The 17,868-nt window shown below is 44.1% G+C and overlaps 1 protein-coding gene across 26 annotated transcripts in view; it reads left to right on the top strand.

The window, feature by feature from the left end:
• Positions 1-17,868, top strand: part of MAGI1 (membrane associated guanylate kinase, WW and PDZ domain containing 1) — a 526,393-nt gene that overhangs the window by 357,254 nt on the left and 151,271 nt on the right. For 25 of the 26 annotated variants that reach the window (XM_030205202.1, XM_030205208.1, XM_030205204.1 and 22 more), the window contains exons 4-5: positions 7,891-8,103; positions 14,884-15,091. In XM_030205202.1, coding sequence (XP_030061062.1) covers positions 7,891-8,103; positions 14,884-15,091 — 421 coding nt within the window. The remainder of the gene's footprint in view (positions 1-7,890; positions 8,104-14,883; positions 15,092-17,868) is intronic. The other variant, XM_030205207.1, reaches the window with a different exon arrangement.

Raw genomic sequence — 17,868 nt, forward strand, 5'->3', positions numbered from 1 at the left:
TACAACGGCATTATAACATCCGCACACCTGGACTCCATACCCTTCCTAATAACACCCAACATTCTATTCGCTTTCCTAGCCGCAGCAGCACACTGAGCAGAAGGTTTCAGCGTATCATCGACGACGACACCCAGATCCCTTTCTTGATCCGTAACTCCTAACGCGGAACCTTGCAAGACGTAGCTATAATTCGGGTTCCTCTTACCCACATGCATCACTTTGCACTTGTCAACATTGAACTTCATCTGCCACTTGCACGCCCAATCTCCCAGTCTCGCAAGGTCCTCCTGTAATCGTTCACATTCCTCCTGCGACTTGACGACCCTGAATAATTTTGTGTCATCGGCGAATTTAATTACCTCACTAGTTATTCCCATCTCTAGGTCATTTATAAATACATTAAAAAGCAACGGACCCAGCACAGACCCCTGCGGGACCCCACTAACTACCCTCCTCCACTGAGAATACTGTCCACGCAATCCTACTCTCTGCTTCCTATCTTTCAACCAGTTCTTAATCCATAATAATACCCTACCTCCGATTCCATGACTCTGCAATTTCTTCAGGAGTCTTTCGTGCGGCACTTTGTCAAACGCCTTCTGAAAATCCAGATATACAATATCAACCGGCTCCCCATTGTCCACATGTTTGCTTACCCCCTCAAAAAAATGCATTAGATTGGTGAGGCAAGACTTCCCTTCACTAAATCCGTGCTGACTTTGTCTCATCAGTCCATGTTTTTGTATATGCTCTGCAATTTTATTCTTAATAATAGCCTCCACCATCTTGCCCGGCACCGACGTCAGACTCACCGGTCTATAATTTCCCGGATCTCCTCTGGAACCCTTCTTAAAAATCGGAGTAACATTGGCTACCCTCCAGTCTTCCGGTACTACACTCGATTTTAGGGACAGATTGCATATTTCTAACAGTAGCTCCGCAAGTTCATTTTTTAGTTCTATTAATACTCTGGGATGAATACCATCAGGTCCCGGTGATTTACTACTCTTCAGCTTGCTGAACTGACCCATTACATCCTCCAAGGTTACAGAGAATTCGTTTAGTTTCTCCGACTCCCCCGCTTCAAATATTCTTTCCGGCACCGGTGTCCCCCCCAAATCCTCCTCGGTGAAGACCGAAGCAAAGAATTCATTTAATTTCTCCGCTACGGCTTTGTCCTCCCTGATCGCCCCTTTAACACCATTTTCGTCCAGTGGCCCAACCGACTCTTTGGCCGGTTTCCTGCTTTTAATGTATCTAAAAAAATTTTTACTATGTATTTTTGCTTCCAACGCTAATTTCTTCTCAAAGTCCTTTTTTGCCCTCCTTATCTCCGCTTTGCATTTGGCTTGGCATTCCTTATGATCTATCCTGTTACTTTCAGTTGGTTCTCTTCTCCACTTTCTGAAGGATTGTTTTTTGGCTCTAATGACTTCCTTTATCTTACTGTTTAGCCACGCCGGCTGACGTTTAGTCTTTTTTCCATTTTTTCTAATACGTGGAATATATTTGTCCTGAACCTCCAGGATGGTGTTTTTAAACAGCATCCACGCCTGACGCAAGTTTTTTACTCTGCGAGCTGCTCCTTTCAGTCTTTTTTTCACCATTTTTCTCATTTTGTCGTAATCACCTTTTCTATAGTTAAACGCTAGCGTACTTGATTTCCTAGTTTCACTTCCTTCAATGCCAATATCAAAACCGATCATATTATGATCACTGTTGTCAAGCGGCCCTCGTACCGTTACCCCCTGCACTAGATCATGAGCACCACTAAGGACTAAGTCTAGTATTTTTCCTTCTCTTGTCGGCTCCTGAACTAGCTGTTCCATGAAGCTGTCCTTGATTTCATCAAGAAATCTTATGTCCCTTGCGTGTACAGATGTTACATTAACCCAGTCTATATGCGGGTAATTGAAATCCCCCATTATTATTGTGTTGCCCAGTTTGTTTGCGTCCCTGATTTCCTTTAACATTTCCGCATCCGTCTGTTCGTCCTGGCCAGGCGGACGGTAGTACACTCCTATCACTATCCTTTTCCCCTTTGCACATGGAATTTCAATCCACAGTGATTCCAAGGAGTGTTTTGTTTCCTGCAGAATTTTCAATCTATTTGATTCAAGGCTCTCGTTAATATACAATGCTACCCCTCCACCAATCCGATTCACCCTATCACTACGATATAATTTGTACCCCGGTATGACAGTGTCCCACTGGTTATCCTCCTTCCACCAGGTCTCAGAGATGCCTATTATATCTAATTTTTCATTTAGTGCAATATATTCTAACTCCCCCATCTTATTTCTTAGGCTCCTGGCATTCGCATATAGACATTTCAAACTATGTTTGTTGTTCCTAAGTACATCATGCTTAGTACTTGACAGTATTAATTGGCAATCTTTTGTCTGATTTTTATTGTTATTTAAGGATACCCGATCTACTACAATCTCTTTTGCAACCTCACTATCAGGATACTCTATCTTCCCTGTTATGGTGATATCTTTGAAAGATACCTTATCCCGAACCATGCTCTTTTGAGCGACTGTCGGCCTTCCCCCCATTTCTAGTTTAAAAGCTGCTCTATCTCCTTCTTAAACGCCGATGCCAGCAGCCTGGTCCCACTCTGGTTAAGATGGAGCCCATCCTTTCGGAATAGGCTCCCCCTTCCCCAGAATGTTGCCCAGTTCCTAACAAATCTAAAGCCCTCCTCCCTGCACCATCGTCTCATCCACGCATTGAGACTCTGGAGCTCTGCCTGTCTCTTGGGCCCTGCGCGTGGCACAGGTAGCATTTCAGAAAATGCTACCCTGGAGGATCTGGATTTCAGCTTTCTACCTAAGAGCCTAAATTTTGCTTCCAGAACCTCTCTCCCACATTTTCCTATGTCATTAGTACCCACATGTACCAAGACAGCCGTCTCCTCCCCAGCACTATATAAAATCCTATCTAGGTGACGCGTGAGGTCCGCCACCTTCGCACCAGGCAGGCAAGTCACCAGGCGATCCTCACGTCCACCAGCCACCCAGCTATCTATATGCCTAATGATCGAATCACCAAGTACAACAGCTGTCCTAACCTTTCCCTCCCGGGCAATATTTGGAGATATATCCTCGGTGCGAAAGGATAGTACATCCCCTGGTGGGCAGGTCCTGGCTACAGGAGTACTTCCTACTTCACCAGGGTGATGCTCTCCTTCTAGGAGACCTCCCTCCTCCAAGGTAGCACAGGGGCTACCTGACTGGAGGTGGGACTTCTCTACAACATCCCTGTAGGTCTCCTCTATGTACCTCTCTGTCTCCCTCAGCTCCATCAAGTCTGCTACTCTAGCCTCAAGAGAACGGACACGTTCTCTGAGAGCTAGGAGCTCTTTGCATCGGGCACACACATATGACACCTCACCAATTGGGAGATAATCATACATGTGACACTCAATGCAAAAGACTGGATAGCACCCCTCTCGCTGCTGGACTGCTGACTCCATCTTAGTGTTTTTTGAGTTTTTCCGTAATTTAAAACTTGCTAAAGTATTAAGGATATCAGCCTATCACTAACTTACAGTTCCTCCTTTAAACCCCAATCTTCAAGTTCCGAAAGCACAAGCAAAATTTGTTCACTTACCAGAGAAATATCCTCTTCTCCCAGAGGCCCCGAGTGGATCGGAACGGACCTGGGAGTCACTCCGGTGAAGGCTCCGAGGATATGCAGATGAGCTGCAAGTCCTCCACGGCACCTGAAAAGGCAACCGGTGGGACAGCTGGGCACCTCTCAACCAAGAAAAGGCTTACCAGGGGTTAGGCCGAAGCCAGCATTCCTCCCCCTGAGGGTCACCTGATCTTGGCTAAGAAGTACCTGGTAGCTCTGGGTAGGTGGAGCGAAAGCCCTGGGTAACTGTGGCGAAGGCCCTGGGAAGGTCGGGGTGGATTTGGGAGTCACCCCGGATGCAGCTGTGAGAAAATAGCTTCACAAATAAAAGAAGAAAAATAAAATACTTAGCTTTCTTTGGCACTTCTAAAAGAATATAGACATAGTGGAGGCAATATTAGGGCAGTGTTCAAAGGTATTTGCCCAGGTAATTTAAGAGTTAGCAAGCTAAATTCCCTAAACTGCAAACCAGTGGACTTCTCTCCAGCCCAGATTTTCAATGGGAAAATCTGTTTATATGATACTGTCCCCAACAGAAACACTAATTACCTGCATTCTGTAGCATTTGTTTTTACTAGCTTGGTCCTCATTCAGGTAGTTCCTCACCCCCTACCACGTCTGCCAGCCATCATGTAAAATTCTTGCATTTGCAGCCAGTTTCACATTGTGAAGGTAGAGAGCAGGGATGAAGCCACACTTCGACGGGAGGGGGGTCCAGAGCCCCAGGTTTGGGGGCACATTTTAGCTCCCCCCCAGCACCGCTGACCCCCCCAGCGCCACCAACTTTCACTGCTGCTGCCACCCTCTCGACCCCCCCTTCCCGCTGCCAACCCTCTCCCGCCGCGTACCTTTGCTGGCGGGGGACCCCAACCCTCAGCAGCCGAAGTCCTCTTCTCAGCCGTGAGGTGTTGCTGACTCCGACGCCGCAGCCCTCTCGACCCCCCCCCCTTCCCGTCACCAACCCTCTCCCCGCCGCGTACCTTTGCTGGCTGGGGACCCCAACCCCCACCAGCCAAAGTCCTCTTCTCGGCTGCGCGGCGTTGCCAAATGATCTGATCAAGTTTGAATCTGTTTCTGTGCGTGCGTCTGACGTCCTACACATACAACATGCAGGACGTCAGACGCACGCACAGAAACTTGATCAGATCATTCAGCAAGCAACGCCGCGCGGCCGAGAAGAGGACTTCTGCTGGCGGGGGTTAGGTCCCCCGCCAGCAAACGTACGCGGCGGGAGAGGGTTGGCGGCAGGAAGGGGGGGTCAAGAGGGTTGTGGGGGGGGGGTCAGCAACGCCGCACGGCCGAAAGAACTTCGGTTGGCGGGGGTTGTGGTACCCTGCCAGCAAAGGTACGCGGTGGGGGAGAGTTGGCGGTGGGAAGGAAGGGTTGCGGCAGGGGGGTCCAGGGCCAAAAATACGGGGGCCCATGCCCCCGTGGCCCCATGATATCTACGCCCCTGGTAGAGAGTGTCAGGCCCCGATGCCCTGAAATAGGCCTGGAAGGCCTGACGTAAGTGGGGAGCTCCACATCCCATACCCCGTTGTGGGACTACAAAGGCGCTGCTCTTGCGCGTTCACCTAGGAGACCCCGCCCCAGCAGGGCCGAGCCAGCGCACTCTGCACCGCGTATGAAGTGCCCTGGAATAGCCCACCCCAGCAAGCAATGCCAAGGGATGCCTCAAACCCCCGCTCCGAGGTCCTGAGGTCAGTGCGCCGCCCAGGCGGCGCGGCGCGACCAGGGCCCTGACAAGCACAGCACCAGGATCTGTGCCCAAATTTTAGACATGAGGATTTAAACCAATTGAAACCTCATCTCGTGCATCTTTTTCAAAAACAGAAGTTAGATTAGCAAGCAAGTTTTAAACCGGTTCTGTTTCTATATAATGGTTTTACTGTATCAGCAAGCAGAAATTGTACATTAAGGTTGTGTTTGAAGCCATCTGTGCACTGCTCTAACGCAAGCTTTTCTGTATTGGGCCCTTCATTTATTTTGATCTGCACTGCTAAAGAGATAACCCATCTGCTAGCTTGAAAAGCTTGACATCTCTTGTTCTCTTTTATGGACTTGCAGGTTTCCATAGTTAAATACTCAGGAGAACTCCCTCCCCCCTTCCCATGTCTTATCACCAAGCTTTGCAAAAAATTGAACAGCTAGTTAAAGGAGCTTGTGTATGGTTGTAATTAAATTAAGCAAAGGCAGTCTTGGTATATGGGAGGGGTTTATTTTCTTTGAGAAGAAAAGTGGGGGTTATATTCTTTCTCACTGTTTTGGGGTTTAAAACATAACATGATTGCAATGGAACCCCTCTCTTCTCTGAACTCCCTGGATCCGTGCCACCAACCTCCAAAAAGTCAAAAGATGCCCACTAATTCCTGTTTTTAATGATGCCATCATTACAAAAGGTAGTATTTCACCCCTAGTGGTGCAGTGCACTGCTAGGGAGGAAGGAAGCCTACTAGACCAGTGTGGTTATTCTGAAAACCTGACTGGCAAGGGGTACTCCAGAACCAGACTTAGGAAACACTGTACTAGACTACCAATGTTTTTTTGTGTATTGAGTCAGGGGATTGAAGGGAAGGGGAGCCCACTACACTACCAGGGGGAGGCTGCATTGAGAGGAGTTCTCACCGGAGTCTGCAAATGCTTCTCCGGTACTATGTAAGCCACATTGAGCCTACAAACAGGTGGGAAAATGTGGGATACAAATGGGAAGCGACCGCCGTTGAGCCCCCAGGTGCAGGCGGCCACCAGGACTTCCGGAACTGGCGGGGTTGCATGGCCACTGACCCGACAGGTAGGGAGAGCAGACAACGTCCAGGAGCCAAGGAATCAGCAGCGCAGCGAATACTCAGAGAAACAGTCCTGGTGGCCGCCTGCACCTGGGGGCTCAACGGCGGTCGCTTCCCAAGTGAAGCTAGGGGTTGTCTGGCTGCCTGACCGAGTGCGATGTCACTCCATCTTTGCCGTGCTCAGTCGGGGCACAAGGGCTCACATTCCCAGACATAACACCCACAAACGCCACATAGAAGATCTATGAAATGCTTTAATATTTCTTACTAAGTAGTAGTTGTGAGGTTTTTTTTCTTGTTACCTCTGCTGGACTTACACCAGTGTTTCCTATGTTGGTCCTGGAGGACCCCCCTGGCCAGTCAGGTTTTCAGGATATCCACAATGAACATGCATGAAATTGATTTGCATGCATGGTCTCCATTGTATGGAAATCTCTTTCATGCATGTTCATTTGTGGATATCCCGAAAATCTGACTGGCCAGGGGGCACTCCAGGACCGACATGACTTGCACTGTGAATCTGGTAGCCACACTGTTGCCAAGATGTCATTGTTGTCATATTTTGAAGAGTGAATTGGGTATAAATTATATAAGATTCATTAACAAGCATACAATAGATGGTTGTTTCAGTAATTTTTTTTTTTAATTGAAGATCACAAGAAGGTGGTGATTGATTGAAATGTAGTGTAAAAGAAAGCACATTTTGATTCACACCGACTTTAAAATAAATTACGTGGTACTAAGGCGTCCATCAACAGAAATAAAAAAATATTCACTTTTTTTTGCTAACAAAGCTGAAAATAGATAATTGGTGGGAGGCGGGGCTAGTGCTGGGAAGACTTCTATGGTCTGTGCCCTGAAAATGGCAGATACAAATCAAGGTAAGGTATACACAAAAAGTAGCACATATGAGTTTATCTGGTTGGGCAGACTTTATGGACCGTGCAGGTCTTTTTCTCCCATCATCTACTATGTTACTATGTTACTATAAAAGCACTATTGCCACAACACCAACCAAAAGATCTTTTCTTTTGATTCAGGTCATTCTTGCTTTGATCACTTAGGGTAGAAGAGGTAATGAATTTTTTATTTTCTACAGAGCTTACACTAAATCTGACACAGCATTGTGTAGAGGCATACATGTAAAAAGGACTGCTAATTGAAATTCAAATGTAATGAGATAAAGTTTTACTATTCAGCACCATAGTCTTTGTTTTAGTTCTGTCCGCTCAATGCACCTGAACAATGGAACACACATTTCCGCTATTAAGTTCACTGTGAATAACCTAAATTGAAAGAAACCTTTTTCTGGTCAAGTCCAGATATAAAATACAGTTGGGAAAATAGGATTATTTCTTTATAGTGAAAGCAGTTTTGTTTAAATTTAAGGAAAAAGAAAAGAAACCTAGCTGTTTAAAAAGAAAAATCTTCCTTTTTAATATGCAAATGTGTCTCTATTGCCTAGGTAACTATTATGGAACACCCAAGCCTCCAAGTCAGCCCGCCAGTGGGAAAGTGATTACCAGTGATGCTTTACAAAATCTCCGGTACGACTCCAAGCAGTCGACTCCAAAACGAACAAAATCTTACAATGACATGCGAAATGCTGGCATAGAGTATACGGAAAACGATGAGGAAGATGAGGATGACATTCCTGAAATGAGCAGTACCTTTATAGGTAAAGCTGAAATATTGTCTTCTGTTTTTATAAGGCAGATTAAAATATATATATTTGGTCCCTTTTCTATTATTGACAAAACAAGTAAATGTGCCGTTTTGAAGAAAGATATAAAGTTTTTTTTGAGCCAGAAATAATCAGTTACTGAGTTTGCTTCAAAATGTATATGGTAAATGGCAATAATACAGCACAACTTTTCCACTCTGTATTAACATACAAAGTTTATTCAATCACAAAGAAACAGAAGAAAAAAGCCTCATATGTGGAAAAATTGTGAATGGGGTTATGTTATTCAGAAGAGACTTTTCCATATTCCATTTTTAGTTGTTGTGTAGTAAAAGCAACACATATTTATGGAGATTTCTTTTTTTTCATTTTTCTTGACAACCTTGTTTGTGTCTTTTGTTACTGACCTTTTACCAGAGGTATGTGAAAATATTTTACCATTTTTTGACAGCTTTGCATAATATGTGTTGATTTATTAGCAGTGTTGGTAGAATTTTGCTACTTTTCTGCCGGAAAGTGCTTGTCATGGAGGTAACTTAAAAATTTTGAGGGAATTTGTTGCTAACTCAATAATAGTTGCTCCAGATCTTTGTCATAATAGTAGAAACCTCCAGAGAGGTCTATACGCTTTTTAAACTTCAGAAGTTGAATCATTTTACAATACCGTGTGGGTTAAAATATAGTTTCATAGATTTTTCCTATGTTTAAGGCTCTTAAGGGGGTCTTTTTCTAAAGCTTAGCTCCAGTTATCTGCTGCAGGATCCACAGGAATAAAATGGGCCCCGCTGCAGATAATTCGAGCTAAGCTTTAGTAAACGGGGGGGGGGGGGGGGGGGGGGGGGGGTGGGGGGGGGGGGAGGTATTTTGTTTGCTTGCTAACATTTTGGTAATTGGAGACAGTTTTTATAGATAGAAGGAGATATTGTTTTTCCTGTACGAAACCGCAGCTTTTAATAGAAAGATGTGACATATCAGTAGTATCTAGTTTTTCAGGCATTCCAATAACCAGCATTGGATCAACATGTGAGAGAGTGAAAAAATGCTACTTCTCATTATTTTTCTACCAGTATAGTGGAAAGAGGCTGATGCCAGTGGATCAGTAGACATCCTTTCAAATCTTTCTCTGCACTTGAGCAAGTTAATTTCTTTCTATGCCCTTCACTTTACCCAGTTGTAATTCAGTAATAACTGTGTTTAAAAAGACATGCGGTCAACGCTGATACCAACTTCATAGGCCAAATTAAAAATATCCGAACCAGTTATACACACATTTGCAGGTTATTCATGCATTAACTGGGGAGACAGTTTAGGAGTAGCATATAGGGCCAGGCACAAAGTTACTTGGAGAGTGGCAAAATTCAGCCGCTCTCCTTATAACTTCAATGTATAAGTTAGGACAGCCAAAGTGCAGTCTGCTATTGAGACACACATGGGGAAGCAACTGCTTGCCCCGGGTTTGGTAGTATAGAATGTTGCTACTAATTGAGATTCTGAATGGAATCTTGCTACTAATTGAGATTCTGAGTGGAATCTTGCTACTCTTTAGGGTTCTACATGGAATGTTGCTTCTAATTGAGATTCTAATTGACCAAAATGTGCCCCCCCCCCCCCAACCTTGGCCTCTTCCCACCTCGAGGTGTGCTTCACCCCTGCTGTGCATTAACTGTTATCATGAGCAATAATTTATTTATTTAGATTTTGCTCACACCTTCTTCAGTAGTAGCTCAAGGTGAGTTACACTCAGGTACTCTGGATATTTCTCTGTCCAAGGAGGGCTCACAATCTAAGTTTGTAGCTGAGGCAATGGAGGGTTAAGTGACTTGCCCAAGATCACAAGGAGCAGCGGTGGCATTTGAACCGGCCACCTCTGGACTGCAAGACTGGTGCTCTAACCACTAGGCCACTCCTCCACTAGCAACTTTCCATGTAGAAGCCTGCCCTTGCAGATCAGCAATGCGGCCGCGCAGGCTTCTGTTTCTGTGAGTCTGACGTCCTGCCCGTACGTGCAGGACATCAGACTCACAGAAACAGAACCCTGCGCGGCCACGTTGCTGATCTGCAAGGGCAGGATTCTACATGGAATGTTGCTAGTAAAATAGCAACATTAACATTCCATGTAGAATCTCAAATAGTAGCAACGGAATCTCAAATAGTAGCAACATTCCATCTTCCACTGCACTAACCATTAGGCCACTCCTCCACTAGCAACATTCCATGTAGAATCTCAAATATTTATTTATTTAGATTTTGCTCACACCTTTTTCAGTAGTAGCTCAAGGTGAGTTACATTCAGGTACACTGGATATTTCTCTGTCCTAAGAGGGCTCACAATCTAAGTTTGTACCTGAGGCAATGGAGGGTTAAGTGACTTGCCCAAGATCAAAAGGAGCAGCAGTGGCATTTGAACCGGCCACCTCTGGACTGCAAGACTGGTGCTCTAACCACTAGGCCACTCCTCCACTCCAGAGCACAACTACTTTTTAGATAATGCAGATGTGTTAACGCACAGTAGGTGTATTAAGGGCAATTCTATAAGGTGCGCCTCTATTTAGGCAGCTGATAATGTACACATATGAATAGAAAAATTGCACTTATGCGGGTGATTGACACCAATAATTGGCAGTTACGCATTTAACTGCTAAGTGCTATTTTATAAAATGTTCGCTTACGTCCCTTAGCATGCAGTTGCATGGGGGGGGGGGGGGGTTGTTAACATAGGCTGAGCAAGGGCATTGCACAGGTGTTTCATCTAGTATGCATGCAACATATAGAATGTGCCTAAATTTTGGTTCACCAATGCCACCTTACTCGAGTATTCTGCACACAGTCTGTGGAATACCTTTTTTTTTTTCTTTTGATTCAAAGCCTTGTTACTTGTGTAAGGCTTAGCTGCCTAACAGTTTACTCTATTGCTCAGAAAAGAGTTAATGGCAGTTTTGAATTGTGATCTCAGTGGCTAGTGGTGCAACTGTACATTTCTTAATTTTGTCAATTCTTTGCTGATAGATTTATGTGAACTAGTGATTGTGGTGAACAGAATAACCCATATTTCAACCACAGTTGTTCTGTTTCTGTTAAGCCAATATTGTCTGCTGAGCAGTGCCAAATGAATATTGGAATTGTGCAGCTGAAAGATGATTTTGCTGAATAAATGGCGTTTAAAATGAAATGAAATTGTTAGCTAGCGGCTGTGCAAATTTATCATAGAAATCTGGAGAACAGCAGCAGATCAAGACTGTAAGGCTAATCTAGTCTGCTCAGTTTGTCCTTTTTCAATGCCACAGAGCTCAGTTGATTTCTGTTGACTTCCCCCATGCTTTCTTGGACTCTCCTAGGGCCTATTTACAATGCTGTGTTTGTTGTAAATGTGACATAGTAAATGACGGCAGATAAAGGCCTCTATGGTCCATCCAGTCTGCCCACAAGATAAACTCATTCACATGGTATGCAATACTTTATATGTATACCTGAGTTTGATTTGTCCTTGCCTTTCTCAGGGCACAGACCGCTGTTCTTGTACTAAGTTCTGAAGCTAATGTAACAGTCAGTCCATGCTTACAGTTAATTTGATGCTTTCTCATCATGCTAACACTGTACAGGATGGAGTGAAGGAGTGGCCTAGTGGTTAGACCTATGAACCCACTCTACACCACTCCTACCTCTCCTACCTCTACATCCCCTGCCCATTTCACCTATCTCAACCTATTTCCTAACAACCACATCTTACCTCTACTATTGGTACAGCTGTGTTCTTTCTGTGATACTATGTAATCCATACTATGTAAGCCGCACTGAACCCGCTACCGAGCAGGAAAGAGCGGAGTATAAATGCAACAAATAAATAAGTTAGTGCACTTGGAATACAGAGGTGGCTAGTTCAAATCCCACTGCTGCTTCTTGTGATCTTGTGAAAAGTCACTTAACCCTCCATTCTCTCAGGTACAAACTTAGGGGTCCTTTTACTAAGGTGCGCTGAAAAATGGCTTGCGGTAGTGTAGTCGCGGGTTTTGGGCACACGCCAATCCATTTTTCAGTACGCCTGTGAAAAAGGCCTTTTTTTGGTGGTGGGGGGGACGAAAATGGACATGCGGCAAAATCAAAATTACTGTGCTTTCATTATGGGTCTGAGACCTTACCACCAGCCGTTGACCTAGCAGTAAAGAATCCGGGCAGTAATGCCGTACACGCGTCAAATGCCATCTGATGCGTGTCCGTTATGCGCATCTAAAAAATAAAAAATATTTTTCAGACGCGCATATCGGACGCGCGCCAAAAATGAAATTACTGCAAGAGCCACGTGGTAGGCTTTAACTCCATTTTGGCACGCGTTGGGCATGCATAGATGCTTATGTGGTGAGTGAAAGATCCCGTTACATTGTGAGCCCTCCAGGGACAGGAAAATATCCAGAGTACCTGAATGTAACTCACCTTGAGCTACTATTGAAAAAGGTGTGAGCAAAGTCCAAATAAATAAAATAAGTGGTGCATGGGCTGCTATTGTGCTGTATAGAAATGCAGAGATGGCTACTGTTAACACTCCGAATTATAGCACGGCACAGTTGATGTCACTTATATATTTATTTATTTGTAACACTTATACCCCGCGCTTTCCCACATATTAGCAGGTTCAATGCAGCTTACATAATATAACAGGTTTACAATATAACATAGAATGGATAACATCTGTAATATAGTGTATAAAGAAGTGGACAATTAGATGTGGGTAAGGGAGGAGGGTGGTAGAGGTAGGAAGAGGGTGTATATTGGGATAGTGTGTTGTTAATTAAGGAAGAATGTATAATGAGGTTGGAAGAAGGATAAATTCTGAAAGGATTAAGTAGGGAAGCATATCTTAGGTTCTGTCTTATAGTCTGATCCGGGTAGTGCAGGTGGACTCTTAATTTAATTTATAGGTATAGCTCTCTGCACCACAGACATTTTCTCTGCGTTAACTGTGTGGAAAGACGCTGGGAATGCTCCATCAATTAACACAGTGGTTTTGCAGATGTCAGGCATTAATATGTAGTAACTGCCAAACTTTAATAAATCTAGCCCTTAATGGTTTTACCTCCTTCACCTCCCTGAAGAAGCCATTCTTTTTTGTTTTGTTTCAATATCTTTATTAAAATTTTTCTTAACAGGTATATAACAAACCACATAGTACAAACCAAGAAAACATAAAAGAAAATGGCTCCCCGAACCAAATGTAGTTGTGACATAACACAAAACAATAGAGACAGGAGATACAATATGAAAATATATATCTAACGACTTCCATTGATTCTTCCTCTTCAAAGAACAATTACTCATTTTTATTCCTATGCAGACATATTTTATTCCACCATGTTTTCATATCTAACGTGTCTGTTTCCAAACAAGGAGAACTATTCATAATACAACTACTGGAATATAATCAAAAAACATCAGAGAAGATTTTCAAATTAACATTTTTGGAGAGAATAGCACTTGAATACCTAATACCTTTAAGATTCTGTCTCATACTTGTACCCAATATCTTGAAAGAGCCAGGCAATGTTAAAGCATGTCTCTTAGAGTTACTTTGTCCACACCACAGTCCCAACAGTTCTCCTGTCAGGTGCCAGTTTCACCATTTTAACAGGGGTCTAGAGAGCCTTGTGGCTTAGAAAATACATTGACTGTTGCAGAACCCTAAGAGTGGTTCAGATCACCCTGGTCCAATAGGTTATCCATTGTTTCAGAAGAATTGAACCATCAAAAACCCTTTTCCCCATGCCTTTCTTAGTCCCATAATTTTTGCTTGAAAAAAGTGGTCTATATACTTGTAAAATCAGGATCCAGGACATTGGAAGGTCAAACGTTTCCAAGAAATGGTTCACAGAACCAAATCATCATTTGGGTTGACTAGATCTGTATTTGCAGAGAAATCCTGACACAGACAGCTGCTCATAAATGACAGATATATGATTTATGGAGCAGGTTTTAATGGCTCTTGTATGACCCAGCAAGTATAAAAACCAGCTTCCGAGACGACGACATCCTAGTCTAGGAGAAACATCTGACACGTATCTAGGTTCATCTGCTAACCAGATGTCAACTTGGAATACATTTTGGGGTCCTTTTACTAAGGTGCACTGAAAAATGGGCTGCGCTATTGTAGGCACATTTTGGGCATGCGTAGATCCATTTTTCAGTACACCTGTAAAAAAAAAGGCCTTTTAAAAATTTTTGCCGAAAATTGATGTACGGCAAAATTAAAATTGGCGCGCGTCCATTGTGGGTCTGAGACCTTACCGCCAGCCATTGACTTAGCGGTAAGGTGATCATCGACATGCGTAGAATGATGATTACCGCCCGGTTTCCACCACGCGCGGGAAAATAATAATTATTTTCCAGCATGCATAGCGGACACACGTAAAAATGAAATTACCACCCAGGATTCACGATAGCCGGGCGGTAATTCAAAATTGACACACATTGGGTGCACGTAGGTGCCTTGCGGCTTAGTAAAAGGGCCCCTCTGTGATCTAAACAGTAAAATGAAAGCTCCTTACTTAGGACACTTGCATGAGCAACACGTGAGCAGGCTTTATTCCAATGTTGCATCTTTACTCCACCCTTCCAGTCCATGAGCATCGCCCAGAATGGCTTAAGACAAATTGAAAACATACATTTCATAAAATAGGATTTCCTGCAGTACAATTCTTTAAATATGGTTTATAAAGTGCTCACCATTTTCTTTTTTTTTTTTTTTCTTTTTTTATCTCTTCTTTTTTTTTTGTTTTGTTGTAACAGTAGATTCCACGGAACAAGTTGAGCACAGTACAAGTAGTGGAAGAGAAACCGCTGCAACTATAGGTCATATAGTACCCAGTGTACCCATCACGGAAGTATCTCGGCAACTGCCTGAAAATCTACCTCCCTGTGAAGAGGAAACTTTTGTTCCTTTACCTGAAAACTGGGAAATGGCGTACACAGAGAATGGAGATGTCTACTTCATAGAGTAAAGAGTTCTTCTTTTTCTTTTTAAATACCTATCGCTGACTGCTTTAATGAAATTCAGAATCTTTATTAACTGCTTAACCAATTTGCAAATGGCTTGAGTTTGTATAGTGTTCTGCTAATTTTTCTCATTGCTATTTATTTAGGTGTTGATTTGAGGGTATGTGATACAGAAAATTACACCAGCAAAGGGAAATGAAAGGCATATTTCCAGACAATTGTTTTATATTTATCCAGTTATTTAGGTCTGTGTTCAAAGCAAAAGATGTTTAATATACTTGCAATTCCAGTTTTACTCTATGGGGTGTGTTAATTCAATTAAAGCAGCCATTTACAGCAGATATTAATGGTTACTTAAATCAAAATTGATTATTGTGCTGAGGTTCCCGAGTCTACCACACAACCTGGTTATTAATTGACAAATCCGAGTGAACCGTAATACATAAATTAAAGGTTTGCCTTGATTTTCCTATTAATAGGGTGACATAATTTGATCTCCATATTAATCCAATTAAATATGTAGAAATAAAAGCCAGCAAACAGGTTGCAGGCCATCCCTGTTTGTTAGTATAAAACCAGCTGTGTCCCTATGCTTGACCCCTAAAGAATGCACACCAAGCAGGGGAAGTGGTGGGTGGAATGCTGGCTTCGGCCTAACCCCTGGTAAGCCTTTCCTCAGCTGAGAGGTGCCCAGCTCTACCACTGGCTGCCTTTCAGGTGCTGTGGAGGACTTGCAGCTCATCTGCATATTCTTACAGCCTTCTCTGGGGTGACACCCAGGTCCACTCCGATCCATTCAGGGCCTCTGCTCTAGGTGCCGCGCGCCGTTAGGCGCGTGGCGGCATTTTTCTCTTTGCATCTAATCTTCTTCCCAGTTGCTAAAGTACCTCAGTCGTTTATGGCCCCTATTTACATTCTCTTCCTAGCCCTATCCCTTCCTAATCTTTTCCCTCACCCCCTACCTCTCTCCGCTACAGGAACTCGCTGCCCATCCATCGACTTCATCACCTCACCTTCTCTCCTACCCTCTTCCTCCCTCTTGGCTTTTAATCTTCGTCTCTTTCTTCCCTCCATTTTGCCTTCCCCATTCCACCTAAATACCTCTTGCCTTTGACGCCTTCATGGTCACACCTCTCCTACTCTCCTCCGCTCTCTTTTACTCCTTCTCTTACTCTCAGCCCGTGACATCAATCCCAATCCTGGCCCTCCTCACCAACTATTATCCCAACTCTACAGATCTCACCGCGACCTCTCTAACCTCATCTCTATTCCTCTACTCCCCTCCTCTTCTCTGCCCTTCTCTTGCGCCCTATGGAATGCCCGCTCTATCTGTAACAAACTCCCCTATATCCAGGACCTCTTTATCTCGCGTCACCTCCATCTGCTCGCCATAACAGAAACCTGGCTCTGCCCTTATGACTCTGCTTCAGTCGCAGCCCTCTGCCATGGCGGTTATCTTTTTTCACATACTCCTCGCCCTGCTGGTCGCGGGGGTGGTGTTGGACTACTTCTCTCTCCCTCCTCCAGATTTCAACCCCTTCTTTCACCTCAATCTCACTGTTTTTCCTCCTTTGAAGACCACTCCATCCGCCTTTTCTCTCCTCTGCCTCTTCGAATAGCGGTCATTTATTGTCCCCCTGATAAGTCCCTTTCATCCTTTCTCAGTGACTTTGATGCCTGGCTTGCCTTCTTACATGATCCTTCCTCCCCCTCTCTCATCCTTGGTGACTTTAATATTCCTGCTAATGATCCTTTCAACTCTTATATTTCCAAGTTACTCGCTTTAACATCCTCCTTTAATCTCCAACTATGCTCCACCTCCTCCACTCATCAAAATGGTCACTGTCTTGATCTTATCTTCTCCTCCAACTGTTCACCCTCTACTTTTCTTGCCTCTGATCTTCCCCTCTCTGATCACCATCTTATAACTTTCACACTTAAATCTCCTCCTTCCCAGTCCCGTCCTATCTTATCTAATTTATCTAGGAATCTTCATGATAGTGACCCTTCATCTCTATCCTCCCATGTTTCAAACCTCCTCTCTACTGTGGCACCATCCACGTCTGTCAACAAGGCTGTTTCTTCTTACAACAATACTCTATCCTCTGCCTTAGACACTGTTGCACCTTTGATGACCCGCCCTATAAGGCGTACAAAACCCCAACCTTGGCTGACTTCTAATATCCGCTACCTACGTTCCTGTACCCACTCCGCCGAACGCCTCTGGCGGAAATCTCGGGCCCTTGCTGATTTCTTACACTTTAAGTTCATGCTGACCTCCTTCCAATCTGCTCTTTTACGCGCCAAACAGGATTATTATATCCAACTGACCAACTCTCTTGGCTCTAACCCTCGACTTCTCTTCACCACATTGAACTCTCTCCTTGAAGGTGCCCCCTCCCCCAACTCCCCCTTCATTATCTCCTCAGACCCTTGCTGAATTCTTTCACGACAAGGTTCAAAAGATAAACCTTGAATTCTCTACCTCGACACCTCTCCCTGCACTAGTCTGTTCCCCTCTCTCTCCTTCCCCTCATTCCTTTTCCTCCTTTCCTGAAGTTACTATTGAGGAAACTACACTTCTCCTTTCTTCCTCAAAATGTACCACCTGTTCCTCTGATCCCATTCCCACCCACCTTCTTAATGCTATCTCACCTGCTCTTATTCCGTTTATCTGTCACATTCTCAACCTCTCACTTTCCACTGCAACTGCCCCTATTGCCTTTAAACATGCTGTGGTTACACCTCTCCTTAAGAAGCCTTCACTCGACCCTACTT

This window comes from Microcaecilia unicolor, chromosome 6, assembly GCF_901765095.1.
Source record: "Microcaecilia unicolor chromosome 6, aMicUni1.1, whole genome shotgun sequence".
Classification (NCBI taxonomy): domain Eukaryota; kingdom Metazoa; phylum Chordata; class Amphibia; order Gymnophiona; family Siphonopidae; genus Microcaecilia; species Microcaecilia unicolor.